The sequence below is a fragment of the Astyanax mexicanus genome, chromosome 8, assembly GCF_023375975.1.
Source record: "Astyanax mexicanus isolate ESR-SI-001 chromosome 8, AstMex3_surface, whole genome shotgun sequence".
Lineage (NCBI taxonomy): Eukaryota > Metazoa > Chordata > Actinopteri > Characiformes > Acestrorhamphidae > Astyanax > Astyanax mexicanus.
In genome coordinates this window covers 25,796,950-25,818,976 of record NC_064415.1, presented here as the reverse complement: position 1 = coordinate 25,818,976, position 22,027 = coordinate 25,796,950, and the positions used below count along the sequence as shown (strand labels likewise).

The following is a 22,027-nucleotide window of genomic DNA, read 5'->3' as shown; positions in this document are numbered from 1 at the left end:
ATAAGGATATCAGAATATTAGGCAAAGGAAAAAACAGCCTTTCCCCTACTAATGGTGTATAAGGTTTGTGCTTTGAAATGACTTTGATTAATGAATAAACCAATCAAGCAAGCTGCCATGAGATTAATATACGGCAAATGGCTTTAACCTTGCTCCTTTGCTTGTGTATTAGTCACTAATAGTTATTTCCCAGCTAATATTAAATTCTCACCTACTAATTAGTATTCTGTAACATAATTTCACTGAGATCGGGTGTTGTGTAAGAGCAGATGATGAGACACAGTGTCACAGTGAATGCACATTCAAGTGCTGGTCTTGTGCAAGAGACAGTAATGGTGTAAATGTTCATGTATATGGTATAATAACATGGATAATGGGGCTGTCACAATCTGGTAATGTACATGTCAAATCAATCTTTTATAACATAATATGTCCTAAATATATCCTTCTGACGCAGCATATCATGTGTGTATGACAAATCTAAAGAAAAAAAAATAGCTTTCCACTGATTCCATCACTGAGCTTAAGCTTAGGAGGAAGCAAAAGAAAAGCAAGAACACAGCAGAGACAGGTACTATACCTGGACAAAAAGGACAAAAAACAGGAAGGATGAGGAGAAACAGACATAGTTATAGGCAAGCTAAAATCTGAAAATAAATCCAGATATGAATGGAACATAAAAAAAAAAAACTAAATAAAGCGAAAGTCAGAATTAATAGATTTCTACTGAATAAATTATTGGCACACTCAGAACATTGATTTGTTTTACATGCATCTTACATTTCCTCTGAGGATTCTTTGTGCACGTCTCTGCATTGAAAAGCAATTACGCAGAGCTGGAACAGGAAAAGAGGCTGATTTTCCACAATGTTAACCCCCGTTTTTGCTCCATCAATTGTTCCTTCAATTTTGTGCTACCTCAAACAGCAACAAGGGTTATCCACAGAAACTCCCTGTTCCCTGTTATTTATTGTTTTGGTTGTATACAGCTTTGTTTAACACACTTTTTTAAAGATTGTTTATGCTAACTGACTGACTGACCAGTTAAAGGAAAACAATTTATTATCAGAGTTTTTTACATTTTGCACTATATTATACTCCTTTCACCCTGTTCTTTAGTGCTCAGGTTCACACAGGACCACCACAGAGCAGAGTATTATTTGGAAGGTGGGTCATTCTCAGTACTGCATTGACACTTGACATGGCGGTGTGTTTTAATGTGCGTTGTGCTGGAATGAGTTAATCAGACACAGCAGTGCTGCTGGAGTTTTTAAACAATGTATGCACTCACTGATCACACTATTAGACACTCCTGCCTAGCTGGCCCACCATGTACATATAAAGTCAGAGACAGAAACACATCAATTGCTGCACAATTTGTGTTGGTCATCCTCGGGTTTTTTGTTAGGGGTCACAGGACACTCCCAACAGGATGCTGCCCACAGGACACTGTTGGTGGACTATTCTATTCAGTTCAACAGTGACACAAAGGTGTACAAGATCTCCATCAATACTGTTGTGTCTGATCCACTCATGCAAGTTTCTGCTATGTAATATCTATAAATGACTGAATGAACTGGGCTTACTGCAACTATTGCTACTCAACACCTGCTGATCTAATTTCGCAATTATGTAAAGCCCTCCTCATTAGATTCTCTAAGACACATTAGATTGCCTTTCTGCCCTTTTCTACCAATCATGACAACTCTCTTTCCAGAAACAGCTGCTCCCAGTAATCCCGGAATTGCTTCACTCCCTCATCTCCCTCACAAACTTTTTGCATGCCTGTCCACAGAGTTTGATTCAAATAGATATTAACCAGCACAGTGCCATGAAGCTCCCCCATTACCTGTTCCAAATGGGTTATCAGTGCCTTTCTTGCAAGAGGAAGGTTCTCCCCATACATGTCAATGGTTAACCTCAAAGAACCGCCATTGAAAGGAATAGGATAAGGAGGTGTGTGGAAGCTCATGAATCTCAGTTTGTCATTAGTAGTGTCAGCTAACCACGTAAGGTTCTTCCTCTTTAAGATTTCCAAGTTGCTTTCCACTGGTTTTAGGGGCAGCCAGTCCTGGATGATGGCACCTCCTGGAAGCTGAAGTCTGGTGGAAAGGTCAGGATCCAGGAGGAGGGCTTTGAGCTGCTGATCATCCTTCAGAACAGTCAGTTGGTTGTTAGTAGTAGTGGATTGTTCTGTCTTCTCTATACTATCCAGTTTGGCTTTCAGTCCTACGACAAATCTATTAAAGCCCTCAGCTTCTCCAATTAAAGACAGGACAGCCTGAAACACAGACACAAGAAGATACAGTAACAAAGTATGTGAAAATATGAAAGCCAGAAAAAGAATAAATCAGAAGGCATGGACTGAATGTCAACTATTGCACCTATGCACCTTTGGAGTGTTTTGGTGACAGGTATAACAAATAAGTAGAAACATAAGGGGGCTGCATTTGGAAACAAATTTGTGTTCTAACTCACCCGTAGAGCCAAAACTATGAACTTAGAGAGTTTCTCAGGTCCTGGATCATCCACTCTGGTAAATCGTTTGATGTTTACACTTGGGTAAACTTGCTTAATATATCCATCAGTGATTCTCTGGATCACTCCAGCCACACCATGACCCCTTTCACTCGGACACACCCTGAGTCCCTCCACCACTACTGTCCTTCCTCCATCCACCACCAGTCCAGACTCCAGTGCAATCTACAGTGAAAGAGAGGTTAACTGCTGAGGACAAGTTTAATTAAACTGTAATTTGCAGATATTTAAATGATCCTTAATAAATATATTAAGGAAAAGTGTGCTTTTCTAATCAAATGCAACTGTAAGAAAACAATATAGAATAGAAAAAGGTTAGGTATTACACAATTATTACAACTATATAAAAGTATGATTATTTCTCTAAATGTAATATTTAATTTTGGACACTTTGTTATTAAAAGTTTCAATATGAATAAATAATGTTTCAAGCAATGAGGCAACTTAACATAATCCTGTCTGTCTTACCAACTTTGCATCTCTTCTGGCAAGTACAGTGACTCTGTCCTTCTCTGTCATCCAGGTGTGGTATCGATGAGGCAGGTAGTCGTGGCCTAGATGGACGTCTTGTGATATTGCCATCACCTCATCATAGTCCTGCGGTCTGGCCAGCCAGAATTTTAGTCCATCACTCTCTCCTATGCATTGTGCCTCCATTGCTTTCTTGATGATGAAGAACTACCCGAAATTGCTGAAGATCAATATTTGTGTATTAACTTAGATTTCTGGGTAAACTACTTATAGCAGGCTTATTTAGGCTTATCTGTACATGTTATAGCATGTCTACACATGTAAACAACAGAACATTGGGTTGTTTCACTTGTAGTGGTAAGTTAAGTGGCTTTACAGATAAACAAGCAACACTAAGTATACTGGGTTATGTGTTAATGACCTTTGAAACTATGACTATTCTGTGTTTTCAGCTTGGGTTTTTTTGCCCCATTAACATTTTATAGGATTTTTTTTTTAATTTTACTCAAATGTTAATATTACTGGGAGGTGTTTATACCTAATAACCTCAAATGGGCAAAATGCTCAAAGCTAACACTCAGGCTAACAATTTCTGTTTGGAAGAGATGTATTGTTACTTGTTCTCTGTCCCAAGGCTATAACGTTAACAGACTAAACTCATTTTAGCAACGTGTTTGAGAAGGAAAACTGGCACATTTTAAGCATAACTTTTAGAACCGTATTTCACTAGAAAAAGAAAGAGTGTTTTAAGCCTGCTGGACTCTTACCTCGTGATTTGGCTGAGGTTTCTCTCTGGTCAGGGTTCAGTCAGTGTGCTGGGGAAGAGCTTCAGAACCATGAACTTCACCCTGAGGTTCTTATAAAACCACTGAGGTCTGACTGGTTTCTTTGCAAACCTGTTAATGTTCCGTAAAGACGTGCCTGTCTCCAGGTAGGTTAAAAATAAATGTAGTCCCCCACATGGTGAAATAATATACAACAGTGCTGGGTTTCGTCGTTTGAGTTAATTTGACTGAAATAAAAGTTATTTAGATGAACAGGGAGCGTTTTTTAGGCTGGTGTTTGTGTTCACTCAGTAAAACTGTGCTGCGGTGACACCAAGCGGTCAAAACAGGACACAACAAACGGTGTCTGTTTATTAACTTAGTCTCTGAGTCAGACACCTGATAGTTAAACCCATGATACTAATTAATTACATGTTAAATAAATTATTTATTTAATTAATAAGTTCAATTAACTATTGATCGTATTAATGAATGAAAACACTTCTGAGAATTTTTTTGAACCACCAACCACCGGCTTACAATATACTATTCTATACAAGACTACACTAGACTGTACATATTTTTTCATTTCCAATGCATTGAAACAATGATCTCCAACGTCAAAATGTATTTATTTGTGCACACTGATCTTAGCTTGATTTAACACTGATGTTTTATTGTATTGTGTATTATGTATTATTTTGATTAAACTTTACTTGCAAGAAATTTTGACAGCTGCCCACACCTATAGGGCAGTGTTATTTAATGGTGGTTTTCTCCCCTATTGTTAACATTAAAATATATAATGCAGACAAAAAAACAGTTGATTATCATGTATGTTGATTTTTTATCTCAATAAATCAGTTACACGCTTAATATACTATTATATATGTCCTATAAAGATTCCTTCTCAGTAGCCTACTGTTAACAACCATCAAAATGCCATGTGAGTCAGGTTGAACACTGGCCTGTGTGCTCATGGCAAGGCATTATTAATGATCATAGTTTGAGCAAGGCCTAATACAGGGTGCCAGATGGATGGGACCTTCCACAAGTTGTGTAATCATTTAACATCACTCGATCAACATTGTGTACCAGACAAACAGTGTAAACAGACATCACATACACAATTAATACAGAATCACCATACTAAAAATCCAGCATATCATTGCAGTCTTCCTTAGCTTCCACAGAACATGGCACAAGTTAATGGAACATGTGACCAGTTTCTGTCTCATGGCTTTTGACATGTCATTCTGTGTTTTAACAGTTTCATTTTTTATGATTTATTAAATTTGACACGTTTTTTTTTATCAATAACTCACTAATTACACTAGTTTGTAGTAAAACAGTATTTCATTGTTTCTTAGTAAAGCATAGTAGGAAAAATCAATAATGTAAAGCCCTCTTCACTAGATTCTCAAAAACATATCTGATTTTCCTTCCGCACTTTTCTTCCAATCATGACAATTCTCTTTCCAAAAACAGCTGTTCCCAGTACTTATGGATTTGCTTCACTCCCTCATCTCCCTCACAGAACTTCTGCATGCCTGCCCACAGAGTTTGAGGCATGTAGATATGAACAGGCACAGTGCCACGGAGCTCCCCCATTACCTGCTCCAAATGGGTTATCAGTGCCTTTCTTGCAAGACGAAGGTCCTCCCCATATAGGTCAATGTTCAACCTCAAGGAACCTCCATTGAAAGGAACAGGATATGGAGGTGTGTGGAAGCTCAAGAATCTCAGTTTGTCATTAGAAGTGTCAGCTAACCACGTAAGGTTCTTTCTCTTTAAGATTTCTAAGTTGCTTTCCAGTGGTTTTAGGGGCAGCCAGTCCTGGATGATGGCACCTCCTGGAAGCTGAAGTCTGGTGGAAAGGTCAGGATCCAGGAGGAGGGCTTTGAGTTGCTGATCATCCTTCAGAACAGTCAGTTGGTTGTTAGTAGTAGATTGTTCTGTCTTCTCTATACTATCTAGTTTTGCTTTCAATCCTAAGACAAAGTTATTAAACTTCTCAGCTTCTCCACACAAAGACAGGACAGCCTGAAACACAGACACAAGTAGATAAAGTAACAGTATAAGAAAGTGACAAGATAAAAACCTGCTCAGAAAAGAAGGAAAAAAATTTAACTGAATGCCTGAACTAATTTTTTGCAGAATTTTTTGTTCAGAATTAACTTTGGTGCCTTTGGGTTCTAGAGTGCTCTAGCAATTGATCTAACAATTAAGACAAAGACTGGATTTGTGAAAAAATCACATTGTAACTCACCCGTCGAGCCAGAAAAATGAACTTAGAGAGTTTTTCAGGTCCTGGATCATCACCTCTGGTCAGTCGTTTGATGTTGACACTTGGGTAAATCTGCTTAATATATCTGTCAGTCACTTTCTGGATCACTCCAGCCACACCACGACCCCTTTCACTCGGACACACCCTCAGCCCCTCTACCACCACTGACTTTCCTTCATCCACCACAATTCCAGACTCCAGTGCAGTCTACAGGGAAAGATACATTTTTAAAAAACTGTAATTTCCAGAAATGTTATTCATCCCTTATTTTTGTTTGAATATGTTTGTTTTATTTATTTTAATTATTGTCGGTGTTCAAAAAATAAACAGTGACTGTAATAGATAAATAAAATTAAGTAATCAAATGTCAGAAAATATGTAATCATGGTGTTATATTTTTGATGTAATTGAATAATTCTTCAAGCAAACAGAGCACTTAACATATTTAGTCTGACTTACCAACTTTCCATCTCTTCTGGCAATAATGGTGACTCTGTCCTTCTCTGTCATCCAGATGTGGTATCGATGAGGAAGGTAGTCATTGCCTGCATAAATGCCATGTGATATTGCCATCACCTCATCATAGTCCTGTGGTTTGGCCAGCCAGAATGTCAGTCCATCGCTCTCTCCTACACACTGTGCCTCCATTGCTTTCTTGATGATAAAGAACTACCCATAATAGTTGAAAAACAATATTAGTATTTTCACAAAGGCTAAAACTAGAAGTGTCTGAAACTAGACGTTGCTATCTGACTTGATGCCTTGCTGTCCAGGCAGTGTAGTGATGAAGGTTTCTGTACGCAAAGCATAAGTATATCTATACAGCCTTATGTTGCCATGTTATTGACAGATCACTGCTACGATCTGATATCCTGTGCTTAACCATTAGCATTTTTGCCTAATGAAATATGAGGCTAGATTACTGAACTTTAATTTAGACATGACTATGTTCTTTCTGACTTAGAATGTATCTGCATTTCAGAAACAGCCAATTTATCCTTACATTTGTAAATTGTGTAACGTGTACACATGTAAACATTCATATCTCTCATTAATATAATACTTTACAATAAGGGTACATTAATTAGCAGTATTTATGACAGAATGTCTCAGCTAATTATTAATCAACACTAGTTCAGACATTATTAATCATTAGAACACTTTTAATTAATGCCTCAATTCACTTTTAATTACATCATTCTTTAGCTTTAACATTTAGGAATGTTTAATAATGTCTTAACTAGTATCAATTAATAATTACAGTTGTGGTCAAAAGTTTACATACACTTGTAAAAAAACATAATGTTATGGCTGTCTTGAGTTTTCAATAAGTTCTACAACTCTTATTTTTCTGTGATAGAGTGATCGGAACACATACATGTTTGTCACAAAAAACAGTCATAAAATTTGGTTCTTTCATAAATTTATTATGGGTCTGCTGAAAATGTCACCAAATCTACTGGGTCAAAAATATACATACAGCAACATTAGTATTTGGTTACATGTCCCTTGGCCATTTTCACGGCAACTAGGCGCTTTTGGTAGCCATCCACAAGCTCCTGGCAAGCTTCAGATCGAATGTTTGACCACTCTTCTTGACAGAATTGGTGCAGTTCAGCTAAATGTGATGGTTTTCTTGCATGAACCCGTTTCTTTAGCACTGTCCACATGTTCTCAATGGGGTTTAAGTCAGGACTTTGGGAAGGCCATTCTAAAACCTTAATTCTAGCCTGGTTTAGCCATTCCTTTACCACTTTTGATGTGTGTTTTGGGTCATTGTCTTGTTGGAACACCCAACTGCGCCCAAGACCCAACCTTCGGGCTGATGGTTTTAAGTTTTCCTGCAGAATTTGGAGGTAATCCTCCTTCTTCATTATCCCATTTACTTTCTGCAAAGAACCAGTTCCACTGGCAGCAAAACATCCCCAGAGCATAATACTACCACCACCATGCTTGACAGTAGGCATGGTGTTCCTGGGATTAAAGGCCTCACCTTTTCTCCTCCAAACATATTGCTGGGTGTTGTGGCCAAACAGCTCAATTTTTGTTTCGTCTGACCAGAGAACTTTCCTCCAGAAGGTTTTATCTTTGTCCATGTGATCAGCAGCAAACTTCAGCCGAGTCTTAAGGTGCCTTTTCTGGAGCAAGGGCTTCTTTCTTGCACGGCAGCCTCTCAGTCCATGGCGATGTAAAACACGCTTGACTGTGGAGACTGACACCTGTGTTCCATCAGCTTCCAAATCCTTGCAGACCTGCTTCTTGGTGATTCTTGGTTGACTCTTGACCATCCTGACCAATCTCCTCTCGGCAGCATGTGATAGCTTGCGTTTTCTTCCTGATCGTGGCAGTGACACAACTGTTCCATGCACTTTATACTTGCGTATAATTGTCTGCACAGTTGCTCTTGGGACCTGTAGCTGCTTTGAAATGGCTCCAAGTGACTTCCCTGACTTGTTCAAGTCAATAATTCGCTTTTCCTTTGACTTTCCCATTGTAGCTTTTGTAGCTGAGTCTAATCACTGGGTCAAATGAGCCCTATTTAAATGGGCTCATGAGAAGTCAACAGCTGTAGTCAATCAGAATCACTTACAAGAAGTGAAGAGGCCATGACATGAAGCTAATTTGATTGACACAACTCGCTACATCACCAAAATTGACAAATTTTGTTGCTGTATGTATATTTTTGACCCAGCAGATTTGGTGACATTTTCAGCAGACCCATAATAAATTTATGAAAGAACCAAATTTTATGACTGTTTTTTGTGACAAACATGTATGTGTTCCGATCACTCTATCACAGAAAAATAAGAGTTGTAGAACTTATTGAAAACTCAAGACAGCCATAACATTATGTTTTTTTACAAGTGTATGTAAACTTTTGACCACAACTGTAGTTACGGGATTACATTACTTAACCCCCTTGGTGCAATTAAAAGGGGAAAAAATAAGAATAAAAAATAAAATACAAAAGTAAACAAATTTAGTAAAGCATAATAAAAATTATTTACTATAAATTGTAAGTTATCCTTTATACACAATCCACACAACTGCAGCATCAATTATTGCACAATGTTCCCTTAAGCAGCATCAGTTGGACCCATTTAAACAGAACCAGGTTTGCCTATACATTAACTATATGGTTTTGTTTAACAGAGATATGGCCCTGTTAATAAAAACGGTCTCTCCAACGTTTTTTCCTTGTTTTAAGTTGCCTGTAAGGTTCACCTGAGCGCAGCAGATATAACTAGATATTATTATAACTAGAACTGTTGTTTGTGACCCTTATTGTAATATGTTGTCATATCTCTTTTCATCATATTGGTCAATTGGCTTTTCAGTGCCATGCAATAAATTTAGAGAAAAAACAAGTTGTAAATGTCTAACCTAATCTAGAGAGGCAAACATGGACAGAGAAAGTGGGTTACTGACCTTTGAAACTAAGATTATTTTGCTGTCCGCTTGTGTAAATGCCTCCTCTTGTGCTTTAAAAGCATTTTTTATATTTTACTCATGATTACATTAATGAATGCTGATTATAACAGAGACTATTTTAAAAAGTGCCAATATACAGCTCTAAAAAAAAAAACAAGAGACCACTTAAAAGTGATGAGTTTCTTTGATTTTACCAAATTGAAAACCTCTGAAATATAATCAGGAGGATGATGGATGATCACAAACCATCAAACCAAGCTGAACTGCTTGAATCTTTGCACCAGGAGTGGCATAAAGTTATCCAAAAGCATTGTGTAAGACTGGTGGAGGAGAACATGCCAAGATGAATGGAAACTGTGATTAAAAAACAGGGTTATTGCACCAAATATTGATTTCTGAACTTTTAAAACTTTCTGAATGTGAACTTGTTTCTTGTTTGCATTATTTGAGGTCTGAAAAGATTCTCATCTTTTTTGTTATTTCAGCCATTTCTCTCTTTTTTTTGCAAATAAATGCTCTAAATAACAGTATTTTATTTGGAATTTGGGAGAAATGTTGTCCGTAGTTTCTAGAATAAAACAAAAATGTTAATTTTACTCAAACATATACCTATAAACAGTGTTGGGAAGTAACGGATTACATGTAACGGCGTTACGTAATCAGATTACAAATTATAAGTAACTGTAATCCGTTACAGTTACTGCTTCAGTAAGTGGTAATCAGATTACAGTTACTCTGCTAAAATAAAAGGGTTACATTGCGGTACTTTCCTATTTTTGCTCTTCCAATCCAACACTGACAAAACGCAAATAACATTTTGCGGTGAATACGCTCTGATATGACAGGGAAGGAGGGGCAGCGGCTCACAGCGGCTCCACGCTCACACAACGAGACGAAATTAACTGACATTTTGGTCAACGAATAAAAACGAGACGAAAATGTTTGGCAGGGACGAAATCCAATCAGAACTGATTTAGGTCTGTGAAAGGTAGGGACCAGTTAGGAAGAGATCCAATCACTGCTACTTTAGCGAAGGTGGAGTACCCGCCTCTCCTGCAGCAGCGCCGCGCGGAATTAAACTGTCGATACGGAGCTCGACTGGAAGTTAACTCCACAGTGTTCAGCAGGCAGAGAGAGAGAGAGAGAGAGGGCCGATATATTTCTCTTTTGACGTCGCGAAAAACAAGATAACGTGTAAACCGCGTGGAGCGACTCCATTACCGGTAAAAAACACCACTAATCTTTCAGCTTCTGCAGACCAGAGTCACACAGATCTCCATGCAGAGATCCGCGTTTTAATACTGATGTTATTTCATGAGCTGATGTGTTTAACTCGGCAGTGCACTAAAACACAGAACTGTTACAGAACCCTAACTCATTAAGATCCGATCATCTGCTTAGTCTCACAGTGGGAAAGATATAGCTAGTGATAAATCAGCAGCAGGTCAGAAAGGAACTCAATAATATAACGAAAATAAAACAATAAAATAAGTGAATCTATGAACCCAAAAGTCTGTGTAAAGTTCCTTACAGCACTTTCTCATAAGTTTCTCACTTTAACTCATGAAGTCTCTCAGTACATCCTGAGAGCATCTCTACAGCACAGTGTGTGAATGTGTGTTCATTTATAGACTGTAGCTCCAGTAGATGTGCTGGAGATAAAACTAGATCCTTTAAAAGTTTTTGCATCTACAGCTCTGTTTAAACTATAATTTAACTATTCAGATGTTTTATGACCTGATTTCTAGAGCAAAATTTTAAATGTAAAATATGTATAGTCACACACCTACAATAATAATAATAATATACATTAAATCATATATAAATATATTTCACTTTCAAACATTAACAATATTACTCAAGTGGTTATTAAACGTTTCATTTCGTATAAGTGTATAGTTAATAATTCAAGGGAACTGATGAACAAGCATTTACATTTACACCCTTTACATTTTAGTCGACTAAATTTACTGTAATTTTAGTCGACTATATTCTTATGACATTAAGTCGACTAAAACTAAAAACATTTCAGATGACTAAATTGTGACTAAAACTAAATACTATTTTCGTCACAAGACTATGACTAAGACTAAATCACAATTTGTTGTCAAAATTAACACTGGAGGCAAACCTGCAAATAGATAGCTTACGGTTGTTGTTACATTGTTTGGTTTTAAATGGTTTTATCATCAATTTATAGAAGTGTTTTATAAAATTGTTTGATGAAATGGTTTCATAAGTATTTTTATAGAGTGATTGAAAAGGCTGTTTTATTTGTTTATCTATTTGTTACATTCATTCAGGCTTAAAAAAATGACAATATTTAAAGTAATCCAAAGTAATCAGATTACGTTACTCACTTGAAGTAATGTAACTGATTACGTTACAAATTACATTTTGAGTGATGTAATCAGTAATCTGTAAGGGATTACATTTTAAAAGTAACCTTCCCAACACTGCCTATAAATAGCAAAATCAGAGAAACTGATTCAGAAACTGGAGCGGTCTCTTCATTTTTTTCCAGAGGTGTTTATGAATGAGCATGAGTTCACTCTGCTCTACTCCATGTTTAACACTGAATGGGCAAAATGCCCAAAGCTAGCTGACTAAAGGCTAACAGTTTCTATTTTAAGACATGTTGGTGCTACTTGCAGTCTGTCCCAGGATAAATGTTGATTTAAAAAAGGGATTTACGAAGGACATTGTCTCAATTTAGGCATTTTAGAATTGTATGTTTCTTATTTATAAAGGATTTAATCCTGCTGGACTCTTACCTTGTGATTTTCTCCTTGGTCGAGGTTCAGTCAGTGTGGGGAAGACCTTCAGGAACATGAACTTCACCCTGAAGTGCTTATAAAACCTCAGAAGTCGTATAATATACTGCTGCGGTTTCGTCAACCTAGGTTAGTAAAATAATAAACCGCATGTTCTGTCTGCAGAACCTGGTGTTGTTTCTTAGCCGTGCTTTTCTTGAGGTAAGATGAAGAACATCCACCCCCGCGTGCTGAAAAGGGTCCGACAGCTTTGATTTCTGTCGTTTGTATTACAATTTAATCACTAAAATTAAAGTTATTTAACTAGAAAACAGTTAAGTATTAAGCCGGTAACTCGTGGCTCATGGGTAATACTGTGGCAGCGTTTTCTCAGGCTGGTGTTTGTGTTTACTAATTAACTGTGCTGTGGCGCCACCAAGCGTTCAAAAGAGGACACAACAGACCATTTTATAAGCTCGGAGTCAATGACCCCGCTCACCACACCCGTTATACAGACTAATTAACCCTTTGCACAACATATGCACACCCCCTCTAATGCGCAACATATATAGTATGGTTCATTTCGGTTTTTGCCAAACATATACATACATAAAGAAAGGTTAAAAATAGATAATAATGAAAAGAAAAAGGTACAGGCTAAAGCTTTATCTGATTTTGCCTACCCTTTTGACCCATATCATTTTTATGTAACTTCCTGTGTATGTCTTTGTGTGAAAACTTGATGAAGAAATACAAGAGCTTCTTCATAAAGTAAGAAAATAAAATAAAAATAAAGATTTGTGCTAAACAAACCCTTAGCCATACATGAACTTACATAGAAAATAAACGCAGGTTATTTTTGACCCATGTTGTGCATTAGAGGGATAGTGATACAAAAAGGGGTTTTATTCAAAAAGTACGTAAGAAAGAACTAGACTTTTATATTAGACAAGACATGACTACTATTTCCTGAATTCCATTTGAATGGGGTGCCTGAATTCCTGGAATTCAACTGTTTTATTAAAAGTGGCACATGGAACATTTCAGCAGCAAATCCAAGTAAGAGGATCATTTGTGATTTTATTCGTAAAAAATGTCTGTTATTAATATTGGTAGATACATACAATACAAAGCTATAGCTTTATTACATAAAGATGTGTTTCATTTAATAAGAAGATGCAATTACAGTGTTAATAGATGTTGGCATAAAAATTGCTATGTACTATCTATAACTGACAAAACAAACTGGAATTACTAAAAATATTGCTATTTAATGCTCTGCGTTATATCACCTATGATTTACCAATAATGTAAAGTGCTTTTCATGAGACAGCCTAACATCATAGCAGATTCTATTTTAGTCCACTCCTACCAATCATGACAACTCTCTTTCCAGAAACAGCTGCTCCCAGTAATCCTGGAATTGCTTCACTCCCTCATCTCCCTCACAAAACCTTTGCATGCCTGTCCACAGAGTTTGATTCATGTAGATATGAACCAGCACAGTGCCATGAATCTCCCCTGTTACCTGCTTTAAATGGGTTATCAGTGCCTTTCTTGCAAGAGGAAGGTCCTCCCCATACATGTCAATGTTTAACCTCAAGGAACCTCCATTGAAAGGAATAGGATATGGAGGTGTATAGAAGCTCACGAATCTCGGTTTGTCATTAGAAGTGTCAGCTAACCATGTAAGATTAGTGCTTTTTAAGATTTCCAAGTTGCTTTCCACTGCTTTTAGAGGCAGCCAGTCCTGGATGATGGCAGCTCCTGGAAGCTGAAGTCTTGTGGAAAGGTCAGGATCCAGGAGTATTGCGTTGAGCTGCTGATCATCCTTCAGAACAGTCAGTTGGTTGTTAGTAGTAGTGGATTGGAAGACCAGTAGTGGTCTTCTCTATACTATCCAGTTTGGCTTTCAGATCTAAGACAAAGCTATTAAAGCTCTTGGCTTCTCCAATTAAAGACAGGACAGCCTGAAACACAGACACAAGTAGATACTGTAACAAAGTATGTTGAAATGACAAGATGAAAAAACTGCAATAAAAAGGACACATAATTAGCCACATCGCCTGGACAGAATTTTTGCAGATGTCTCCTAAATGTTTGCCTACAGTTATCTTTTAACATAATTGTGTTCTAACTCACCCGTCGAGCGAGAATATTAAACTTGGAGAGTTGTTCAGGTGTTGGATTATCACGTCTTGTCAGTCGTTTGATGTTTACACTTGGGTAAACCTGTTTAATATAGACGTCAGTGATTCTCTGGATCAGACCAGCCACACCACGCCCCCTTTCACTGGGACACACCCTTAGCCCCTCTACCACCACTGTCTTGCCTCCATCCACCACCTGTCCAGACTCCAGTGCAATCTACAGGGAAAGAGATATTAAGTGCTGAGGACACGTGTGTTTTTTTATTAGAATAATTGTCATTGTGTTTATTAGATGTAACCTTAAGAAAAAGATAATAAAATTAAATGAAAAGTAATTATTTCTAATACATTTTTCATTGTGATTAAGCAATTCTAAAAGTAACCAGAGCACTTAACATATCTCAGCCTGCCTTACCAACTTTCCATCTCTTCTGGCAATAATGGTGACTCTGTCCTTCTCTGTCATCCAGATGTGGTATCGATGAGGCAGGTAGTCATTGCCTGCATAAATGCCATGTGATATTGCCATCACCTCATCATAGTCCTGTGGTTTGGCCAGCCAGAATGTGAGTCCGTCGCTCTCTCCTACACACTGTGCCTCCATTGCTTTCTTGATAATAAAATACTACTGAAAAATGTTGTAAACCAATATTAGTGTATGAAACTGGAAGTTGCCTGCTAACTTGATGCCTTGCTGTTTATACAATTTAGTGACAAAGGTCTGTGTAACCAAATCATAAAGATAAATCTGTACATCCTGACATTTCCTAGGTGTTAAAACATCATTGCTAGATATGAGTGTTTAAAGCTGATGTACATAAGTTTAGGGATTTGGGGGATTGAGGGCCCTCTCTGGTGAGAATGGGTAATTCCACCTAGCCAAAGAGTCTAAAAGCGGTGAGAGGGTGTAGTTGTAGCGCAGAAAACGGGCCAAAGAGTCTGAAAGTGGTGAGAGTGCGCCATTGTAGCTCAGAAAATGAACCAAAGAGTCTAAAAGCGAAGAGAGTGCGCAATTGTAGCACAGAAAACGGGTCAAAGAGTCTAAAAGCGACGATATTGCGCAATTGTAGCACAGAAAACGGACTAAAGAGTCTAAAAGCGACGAGAGTGCGCAATTGTGGCGCAAAAAACGGACCAAAGAGTCTAAAAGCAACGAGAGTGCATAATTGTAGCGCAGAAAATGGACTAAAGAGTCTAAAAGCGACGAGAGTGTGCCATTGTAGCTCAGAAAATGAACCAAAGAGTCTAAAAGCGGCGAGAGTGCGCAATTGTAGCACAGAAAACAGACCAAAGAGTCTGAAAGTGGCGAGAGTGCTCATTTGTAGCGCAGAAAACGGACCAAAGAGTCTAAAAGCGACGAGAGTGCACAGTTGTAGCACGGAAAACGGGCAAAAGATTTGATAAGCGGCGAGACTATGCTCGCAGTAAAACTGAGCCGGATCCTCTTTCAGAGGCTGTACATGTGACGTAAGTATGTAAAGATGTGTGACGTGGTCAAAAGAACCACACCACAGTTTTTAGAATGAATATATTAGGCTTAGCAGGAATGGTCGTTCCAGCACACTGGTGCCATTAAACACAATATTTTGTCCCTTCTCCACTCAGAAATGTTTCTTCTTTCAAATTAGAAAAAAATAATACGGACTGCCGCTTTAACTGTGCTGTCATTTATACACACATCCTGTCTGAGTAAACAGTATTTCTGCATTTCAGACTTAGTGTCCTGGGAAAACCTCTAAATGCAGGCCCATTTTTGCTTAGCTGTAAAGTGTTACTGACCTTTGAAACTAACAATGTTCTGCGTTTAGCATGTTTATATTTCGTTAGACTTTAATCAAAATGATATAACTGAATGGCAGTTATACTTGAGATATTATTTTTAAAAGTTCCAATATTTATGAATGCCAGTAGTTGTACTCCACTCTTAACACTGAACGGATACTCAAAGTTAGTTAACACATGCTAAAAGTTTCTGGTATAGACATAGTAGACTGTGACGATAAATAAAGGTAAACAAGTGTAAAGGATCAGTTTAAGAATTTCAGAATAATACATTTTACTATAAAAATAAATATTGGTTCAGAGATGTTGGCTGTCTTACCTCGTGGTTTGGTGGAAGTCTCTCCTTGGTCAGAGTTCAGTCCGTGTGGAGGAGAGGTGAAGTGTGAACAGGTTTAGATTGATTAACTTTACCCTGAAGTTCTGATATTAAACCACAGAAGTCGTATAATAATAAACCTGCATGGTTTCTCTGCAGAGCTTGTGTTATTGCCAAATAGTGGCGAAATAGTGTCCAACAGCTTTGGTGTTCTTTGTTTGACTAAAATTAAAGTTATTTAGCTTGGTGGAGCACTGAGCCAGTTGCCCCTGTTCCCCCTGTTCTGTATGGAGCATGTTGAAATCACAGCTCAGATAGTCGTGTTTGCACTGGTTTCTTTCTGCTTCTTTGGGTCTGCGATTTTTTTACTTTTTTAAAAATAGTGTCCATGTACTTCTGTACTTTAAAGCAGTAAACTAATGCAATTATTAGATTTCATTATTAGATTAAATTGCACCTTGGAAAATGTTTCCCCCTTTATTGAGGTTGAAGTGCATTTACTTTTACAATACTAATGTGTCTTACAGCTTTTTTATTCATATAGTTGTGTACAGCAGAATACTCAGGGAACAGAAATAAACCGGTGTGGATTTAAAGTAGAGTAATGATGCTGCTAAACTATATCTGAATTGCCATGTCATCTAAAAACTTTAAAACTACCTGCACCATCTTTTCACTGAGAACACAGGGGGAACATATTTAAGTAGACTCTGAGAAAAGTGCTTCCCCTATAGTTTAATAAAGCTGGAGTGAATTTACAGTATGATGCTAAATAAGTCTTGTGTTTGTTTGTTTTTACTTTGTATAATAGTTTTATATCCACATGACTCCTGCAGAACAGCTATTATTTGGATGTGTTAATGTAAGTTGTGCTGGTATGTACAGTTCAGACACAGCAGTGCTGCTGGAGTCTTTAAACACCCCAGTTTCACGGCTGGACTGAGAAAAGAACATCCAGAAAACAAATCCAAAAACAAAACATAAAAAAAGAAAACTGAAGCAGGCACTTCCATCACCAAAAAAATAAAATAAACTAAGGGCCATAGACGAAAATGGGCAACACGTGGTATTGGTAACATTGGAAAACTGGTCAGAAACAAAATATGTCTGCACACATTAAATAGAAGGCTGGTACAAGGGAGGAGACACAAACCAAAACAAAAACAGAGCATAGTGCATTAAAGCACATGATAGATCAGTGCAAAAACAGTAAAAGGCAAAGAAAGACAGACTGTGAGAAAAGAAACATTTTCCTTTTCTCAGAGTCTAGTTAAATATGTTCCCCCTGTGTTCTCAGTGTAAAGGTGGTGCTGATAGCTTTAAGGTTACTGGGTTAAATGGTAATCTAGGTACAGTTTTTCAGCATCATTACTGTACAAATCAATGCCAGTTTAACTATATTCCTGGAGTATTCTGCTGTAAACAACTGTATGGCTAAAAAAACTATATAATAAGACACATTAGTTCTTAGACACATTAGACGTAAATGCACTTCAACCTCAATAAAGGGTGAAACATTTTCCAAGGTTCAAACACTGGAGTCTAAACAGAGTAATGTAACTTTATATGAACGGTATGAATAAAGTAACTAAACAGTTGAACTCAGTGTATTATACAGAGCGAAATCTAGTCACTGTATTATTTAAATAAGCATTTAACCCTATTCTGAGAACGTTTTTATGCTTTTAAGTACAACATTAAAAACTCAAAAACTGTACTGTGGCGCCACCTAGTGTTCAAAAGAGGACAAGACAAACCGTTTCATTTTCAGTGAAACCACATCTCTGTACACTGCCTAGGTGGATGACAGGATAGATGGATGGATGGAAAATCAAACAACCAACTAGTTAACATACTAAATAAATAAATAGACTGTACTATACTGGGCTATTTAATAATGTTCTAGACTGTGCAGGGCCAGACTTTACTACACTTTAATATATTATGATATATTATACTATCTACCATAGTCTAACATGCTAGACTATGCTACATTGTGTTTATACTATACTAGACTATTTTAAATAACACTTGCATGTGCAACACTAGACTAAACTAAACTAGATTACACTCTAGACTGCTACACTATACTATACTAGGTTATTTCATGTTTTACAATACTATACTATGCTATGTTAGACAATAGCACAGGTCAAAAATTTGTTCTGTTTTCCATTATTTAAAAAAAAAGTTCTGCATTGTTAATTAATACTTAAGTCATACAAACTATAAAGAAAAACTTGCATTCAATAAACTGAAACAAGTGTTAAACAAACCAGAATATATTTATATTTTAGATTCTTAAAAGTAGCACCTGATGACAGCTGTTTAGATGACAGCTTTGAATATCATGTCTGGATTTTCTCAGTCAGCTTTATGAGGTAGAGTCACCTGGAATGGCTTTAAGTTAACAGCTGTGCTAAACTTGTCCAGAGTTTATTACTTGAATTTATTGCCTCTTAATGTGTTTGAGAGCATCTGTTGTAAAGTTGTGAAGAAGTAGAGTTGGTATACAGTGAATAGCTATTTGAAAAAAATTCATAATCCATATTATGGCAAAAATTACTTTAATAAATAAGGGCAAAAAAACTTTTAAGACATGAAGACATCAAAATTTAAAAACTTTAAAAGTATTTTAAAGTTCAGTCACAAAGACCATCAAAAAAAGATATGATGAAAATGTTTTTTTATCCAGCTCACCTCAGGAAAAAAGACCAAGAGTTTCCTCTGTTGTACAGGATAAGTTCATCAGAGTTACCAGCCTTGGAAACTGCAAGTGAATAGCACCCCAGATAAGAGCCACTTAAATGCTGAACTAGGTATTTTGGTTTGTTTAACACTTTTAAATTACTACATGATTCCTTATGTGTTCCTTTATAGTCTGGATGACTTCAGAATTAATGTTAAAAAAAATTAAATTAGAAAATGTGTCCCAACTTTTGACAGGTACTGTATACTGTGCTGGACTAGATTATTCTACACAAGATTGTGCAAGACTATACTGCACTATAGTAAACTAGACTAGACTATACTAGGGTGTTCCTACCTGTTTTTTACTAGACTGAACTATATTACACTTTTGTTCTGAATTTTGACACATAATGATAGAGGTGATGTGGTTTAAAGGCAGATTGGATCTTTTGGGCCTGATGTTAAAGCAGTACGCAGAATGTGGCCAAAGCAGCAAGTCTGATACGATCTGAATCTGGGGCACATCCTGCATTTACTTGTGTCCCACTTACCTCATGGAGTGATGACACAGAAGAAGGTCAAATGTGGCTTTTGGTACAAAAAATATGTATTTTTTCTGTATGTAATAGATAATAATCATTATCATATCATCACTAAAATGAATAAGAATGTTTATCAGTATAGAATCAAATCAAATAAAATTGTATAGGTCACATGTAGGCTTGTCACAGTAATTGTAATGTTTTCAGCTTATTGTACTTTATATTTACTTGACCTCAATTATTTTTACTGCCCTCAGTACTGTCCACTGTGTACTTAGTGTCAGTTTCAGTTTTGCCTATAAACAGTGTTTTGGTTTATTTATTTAGGGTGTGTAAACATATTTTATATGTCTGAATATTCTTAATAACTAAAGTTTAATGGTAGTGACTACAAAGTGTGACTACACTATTATATATATTGATATTAGGTTTTCACTTAATTTGTACCAAAAAGTGTATCACAAGAACAATAATATTGTTTGTTGCAATTATTTTTGTGACAATTCATATAGATTGAAATGTAAAACTTCAATAATAATTAATAACAGAACTCAGTTATATAAAGAGGCAAAGACTGAAATCATACACACTAAGTATTTGGTCAAAAGATATATTAGGATTGTAATTTATGGAGTCAAATTGGGGTCTTTAATGCTGAAGGGAAAATACAACTGTCACGAAAAAAAACCCTCCACGAATTGCAAAAAAAAATCTGATATTGCAAACAAAAAGAGAACATAAGTTACCTTTTTCACTTGTAATGTTTTTTTTTAGAATTAATCTTTTGCAACACCACTTTTTCTTTGTGTTTTGCGTTTTGCGTTCCTTTTTTCTTTTTGCAGTTCTTTCCCTCCTTTGCGTTCCTCCGTTTTGTTTGCGAGTCTATTTTGACCCCTTTTTGACGTTTTATGTTCTCTTCTTTGTTTGCAATATCAGATTTATTTTGCAATTCGCTGAGATTTTTTGCGTGATAGTCTTATTTCTCTTCAGCATTAAAGACCCCAATTTGACTCCATAAATTACAATCCTAATATATAATTGTGCACCGCTTAAGATAAGGAGAAAAAAGACACCTTTTTTTTTAAACCAATATCTTGCATTGATGCTGGTAGAGTCTGACCGCTGAAAACTTCTCCAGCACATCCCAAAGATTCTCAGTGGGGTTAAGGTCTGAACTCTGTGGTGAACAATCCATGTGTGAAAATTATGATCTCATGTTCCCTGAATCACTCTTTCACAATTCCAGCCTCATGAATCCTGACATTGTTATCTTGGAATATGGGCATGTCATCAGGGAAGAAAAAATCCATTGCAGGAATAACCTGGTCTATATTCAGTATATTCAGGTAGTCAGCTGACCTCATTCTTTCAGCACATACTGTTGCTGAACCTAGACCTGACCAACTGCAGCATCAACCCCAGATCATTTGCTTTAGTTAAATCCAGGTGGTGACTATTTTGGCCAGGCAGTGTACTATAGCTGTAGCACTGAGAGGGCCACATATCAACCACTTTCATGCTTCCACTGCCAGAACTGACTCTCCACTCGTCCACTAGTTTAAATATAGCTACGATTTGACCCGATCAGAGCTGTAAACAGGCTGTGGTCTATCAACCATATCTGACCCTCTTCTGTGCCATCTTTCAGTAAGGAATGTGGGCCACAATCAGAAAATAAACTGACAGATGCTGACCTGGTTCAGGTCATAAGAAAAATGTTATCTGAGACATAAATTAAACCTGTGTGCCAAATATACCCAGACTCTAAGGCCATGCACATAAGCCAAATATTTCAGTATGCAGTCAGAGCTATCGTCATGTTAAACTGCATCCCATAATGAAATGAGGTCAGTTCAGGAGGAGATCAAGAGCAGGATGGGGTCATGAGATCCTGTATTATGATACATGAAAAGTCAAAAATCATATACTACCTTACATAACAGTATTTCAGAATAATTCATCATCATTAGAAATACTTATATTAGTACAGTAATAGTAGTAGTAGTAGCATACTCAATTTTAAAAACAGGATAAAATGTGTTTTTTATTTATTTTGGAAAATTTTATATTCCAATTGCAATATTACAATTTTCTTAATAATTAACAGTGTGTTCCTTTTAAGTTGGTGTAAAATGCTGTTTTTTTACCATTATTTTCCTGGCATAAAGTAATTAAAAAAGAAAAAAAAAAAGAAATATATATATATATATCACATATATACAGTGTTTTCAAAATAAGGAGGTTGCATTTTTAAATGATTCATTTTTTATTTTATTTTTGTTATTTTACTAAAATATTACT

At 36.7% G+C, this 22,027-nt stretch overlaps 3 protein-coding genes across 3 annotated transcripts; all 3 read right to left on the bottom strand.

Annotated features, from left to right (window-relative positions):
* Positions 1-950: 950 nt before the first annotated feature.
* LOC103040840 (histidine N-acetyltransferase-like) lies at positions 951-4,470 on the bottom strand. Its single transcript, XM_007248125.4, has 4 exons — positions 3,777-4,470; positions 3,007-3,229; positions 2,479-2,703; positions 951-2,281 (listed from the first exon to the last, which is right to left on the bottom strand). The coding sequence occupies exons 2-4, from the start codon at positions 3,193-3,195 to the stop codon at positions 1,697-1,699; spliced, it is 999 nt and encodes a 332-aa protein (XP_007248187.3). The 5' UTR covers positions 3,196-3,229; positions 3,777-4,470; the 3' UTR covers positions 951-1,696.
* A 126-nt stretch (positions 4,471-4,596) lies between these two features.
* LOC103040536 (histidine N-acetyltransferase) lies at positions 4,597-12,638 on the bottom strand. Its single transcript, XM_007248124.4, has 4 exons — positions 12,267-12,638; positions 6,520-6,729; positions 6,043-6,267; positions 4,597-5,816 (listed from the first exon to the last, which is right to left on the bottom strand). The coding sequence occupies exons 2-4, from the start codon at positions 6,706-6,708 to the stop codon at positions 5,235-5,237; spliced, it is 996 nt and encodes a 331-aa protein (XP_007248186.2). The 5' UTR covers positions 6,709-6,729; positions 12,267-12,638; the 3' UTR covers positions 4,597-5,234.
* Positions 12,639-13,092: 454 nt separating this feature from the next.
* LOC103040220 (histidine N-acetyltransferase) lies at positions 13,093-16,663 on the bottom strand. Its single transcript, XM_049482903.1, is given in 5 exon segments — positions 13,093-14,115; positions 14,117-14,215; positions 14,388-14,612; positions 14,811-15,023; positions 16,497-16,663. Coding segments are annotated over 4 exon segments (1,008 nt in total). The 5' UTR covers positions 15,000-15,023; positions 16,497-16,663; the 3' UTR covers positions 13,093-13,620.
* Positions 16,664-22,027: the final 5,364 nt, after the last annotated feature.

Coding starts and splice junctions, on each gene's coding strand:
- LOC103040536 (XM_007248124.4), bottom strand. CDS start 6,708: ATGGAGGCACAGTGTGTAGGAGAGAGCGATGGACTGACATTCTGGCTG. Junction 6,268..6,519: donor CCAGAAGAGATGGAAAGTTG/GTAAGTCAGACT, acceptor CTTTCCCTGTAG/ACTGCACTGGAGTCTGGAAT. Junction 5,817..6,042: donor TCATTTTTCTGGCTCGACGG/GTGAGTTACAAT, acceptor TCTGTGTTTCAG/GCTGTCCTGTCTTTGTGTGG.
- LOC103040840 (XM_007248125.4), bottom strand. CDS start 3,195: ATGGAGGCACAATGCATAGGAGAGAGTGATGGACTAAAATTCTGGCTG. Junction 2,704..3,006: donor CCAGAAGAGATGCAAAGTTG/GTAAGACAGACA, acceptor CTTTCACTGTAG/ATTGCACTGGAGTCTGGACT. Junction 2,282..2,478: donor TCATAGTTTTGGCTCTACGG/GTGAGTTAGAAC, acceptor TCTGTGTTTCAG/GCTGTCCTGTCTTTAATTGG.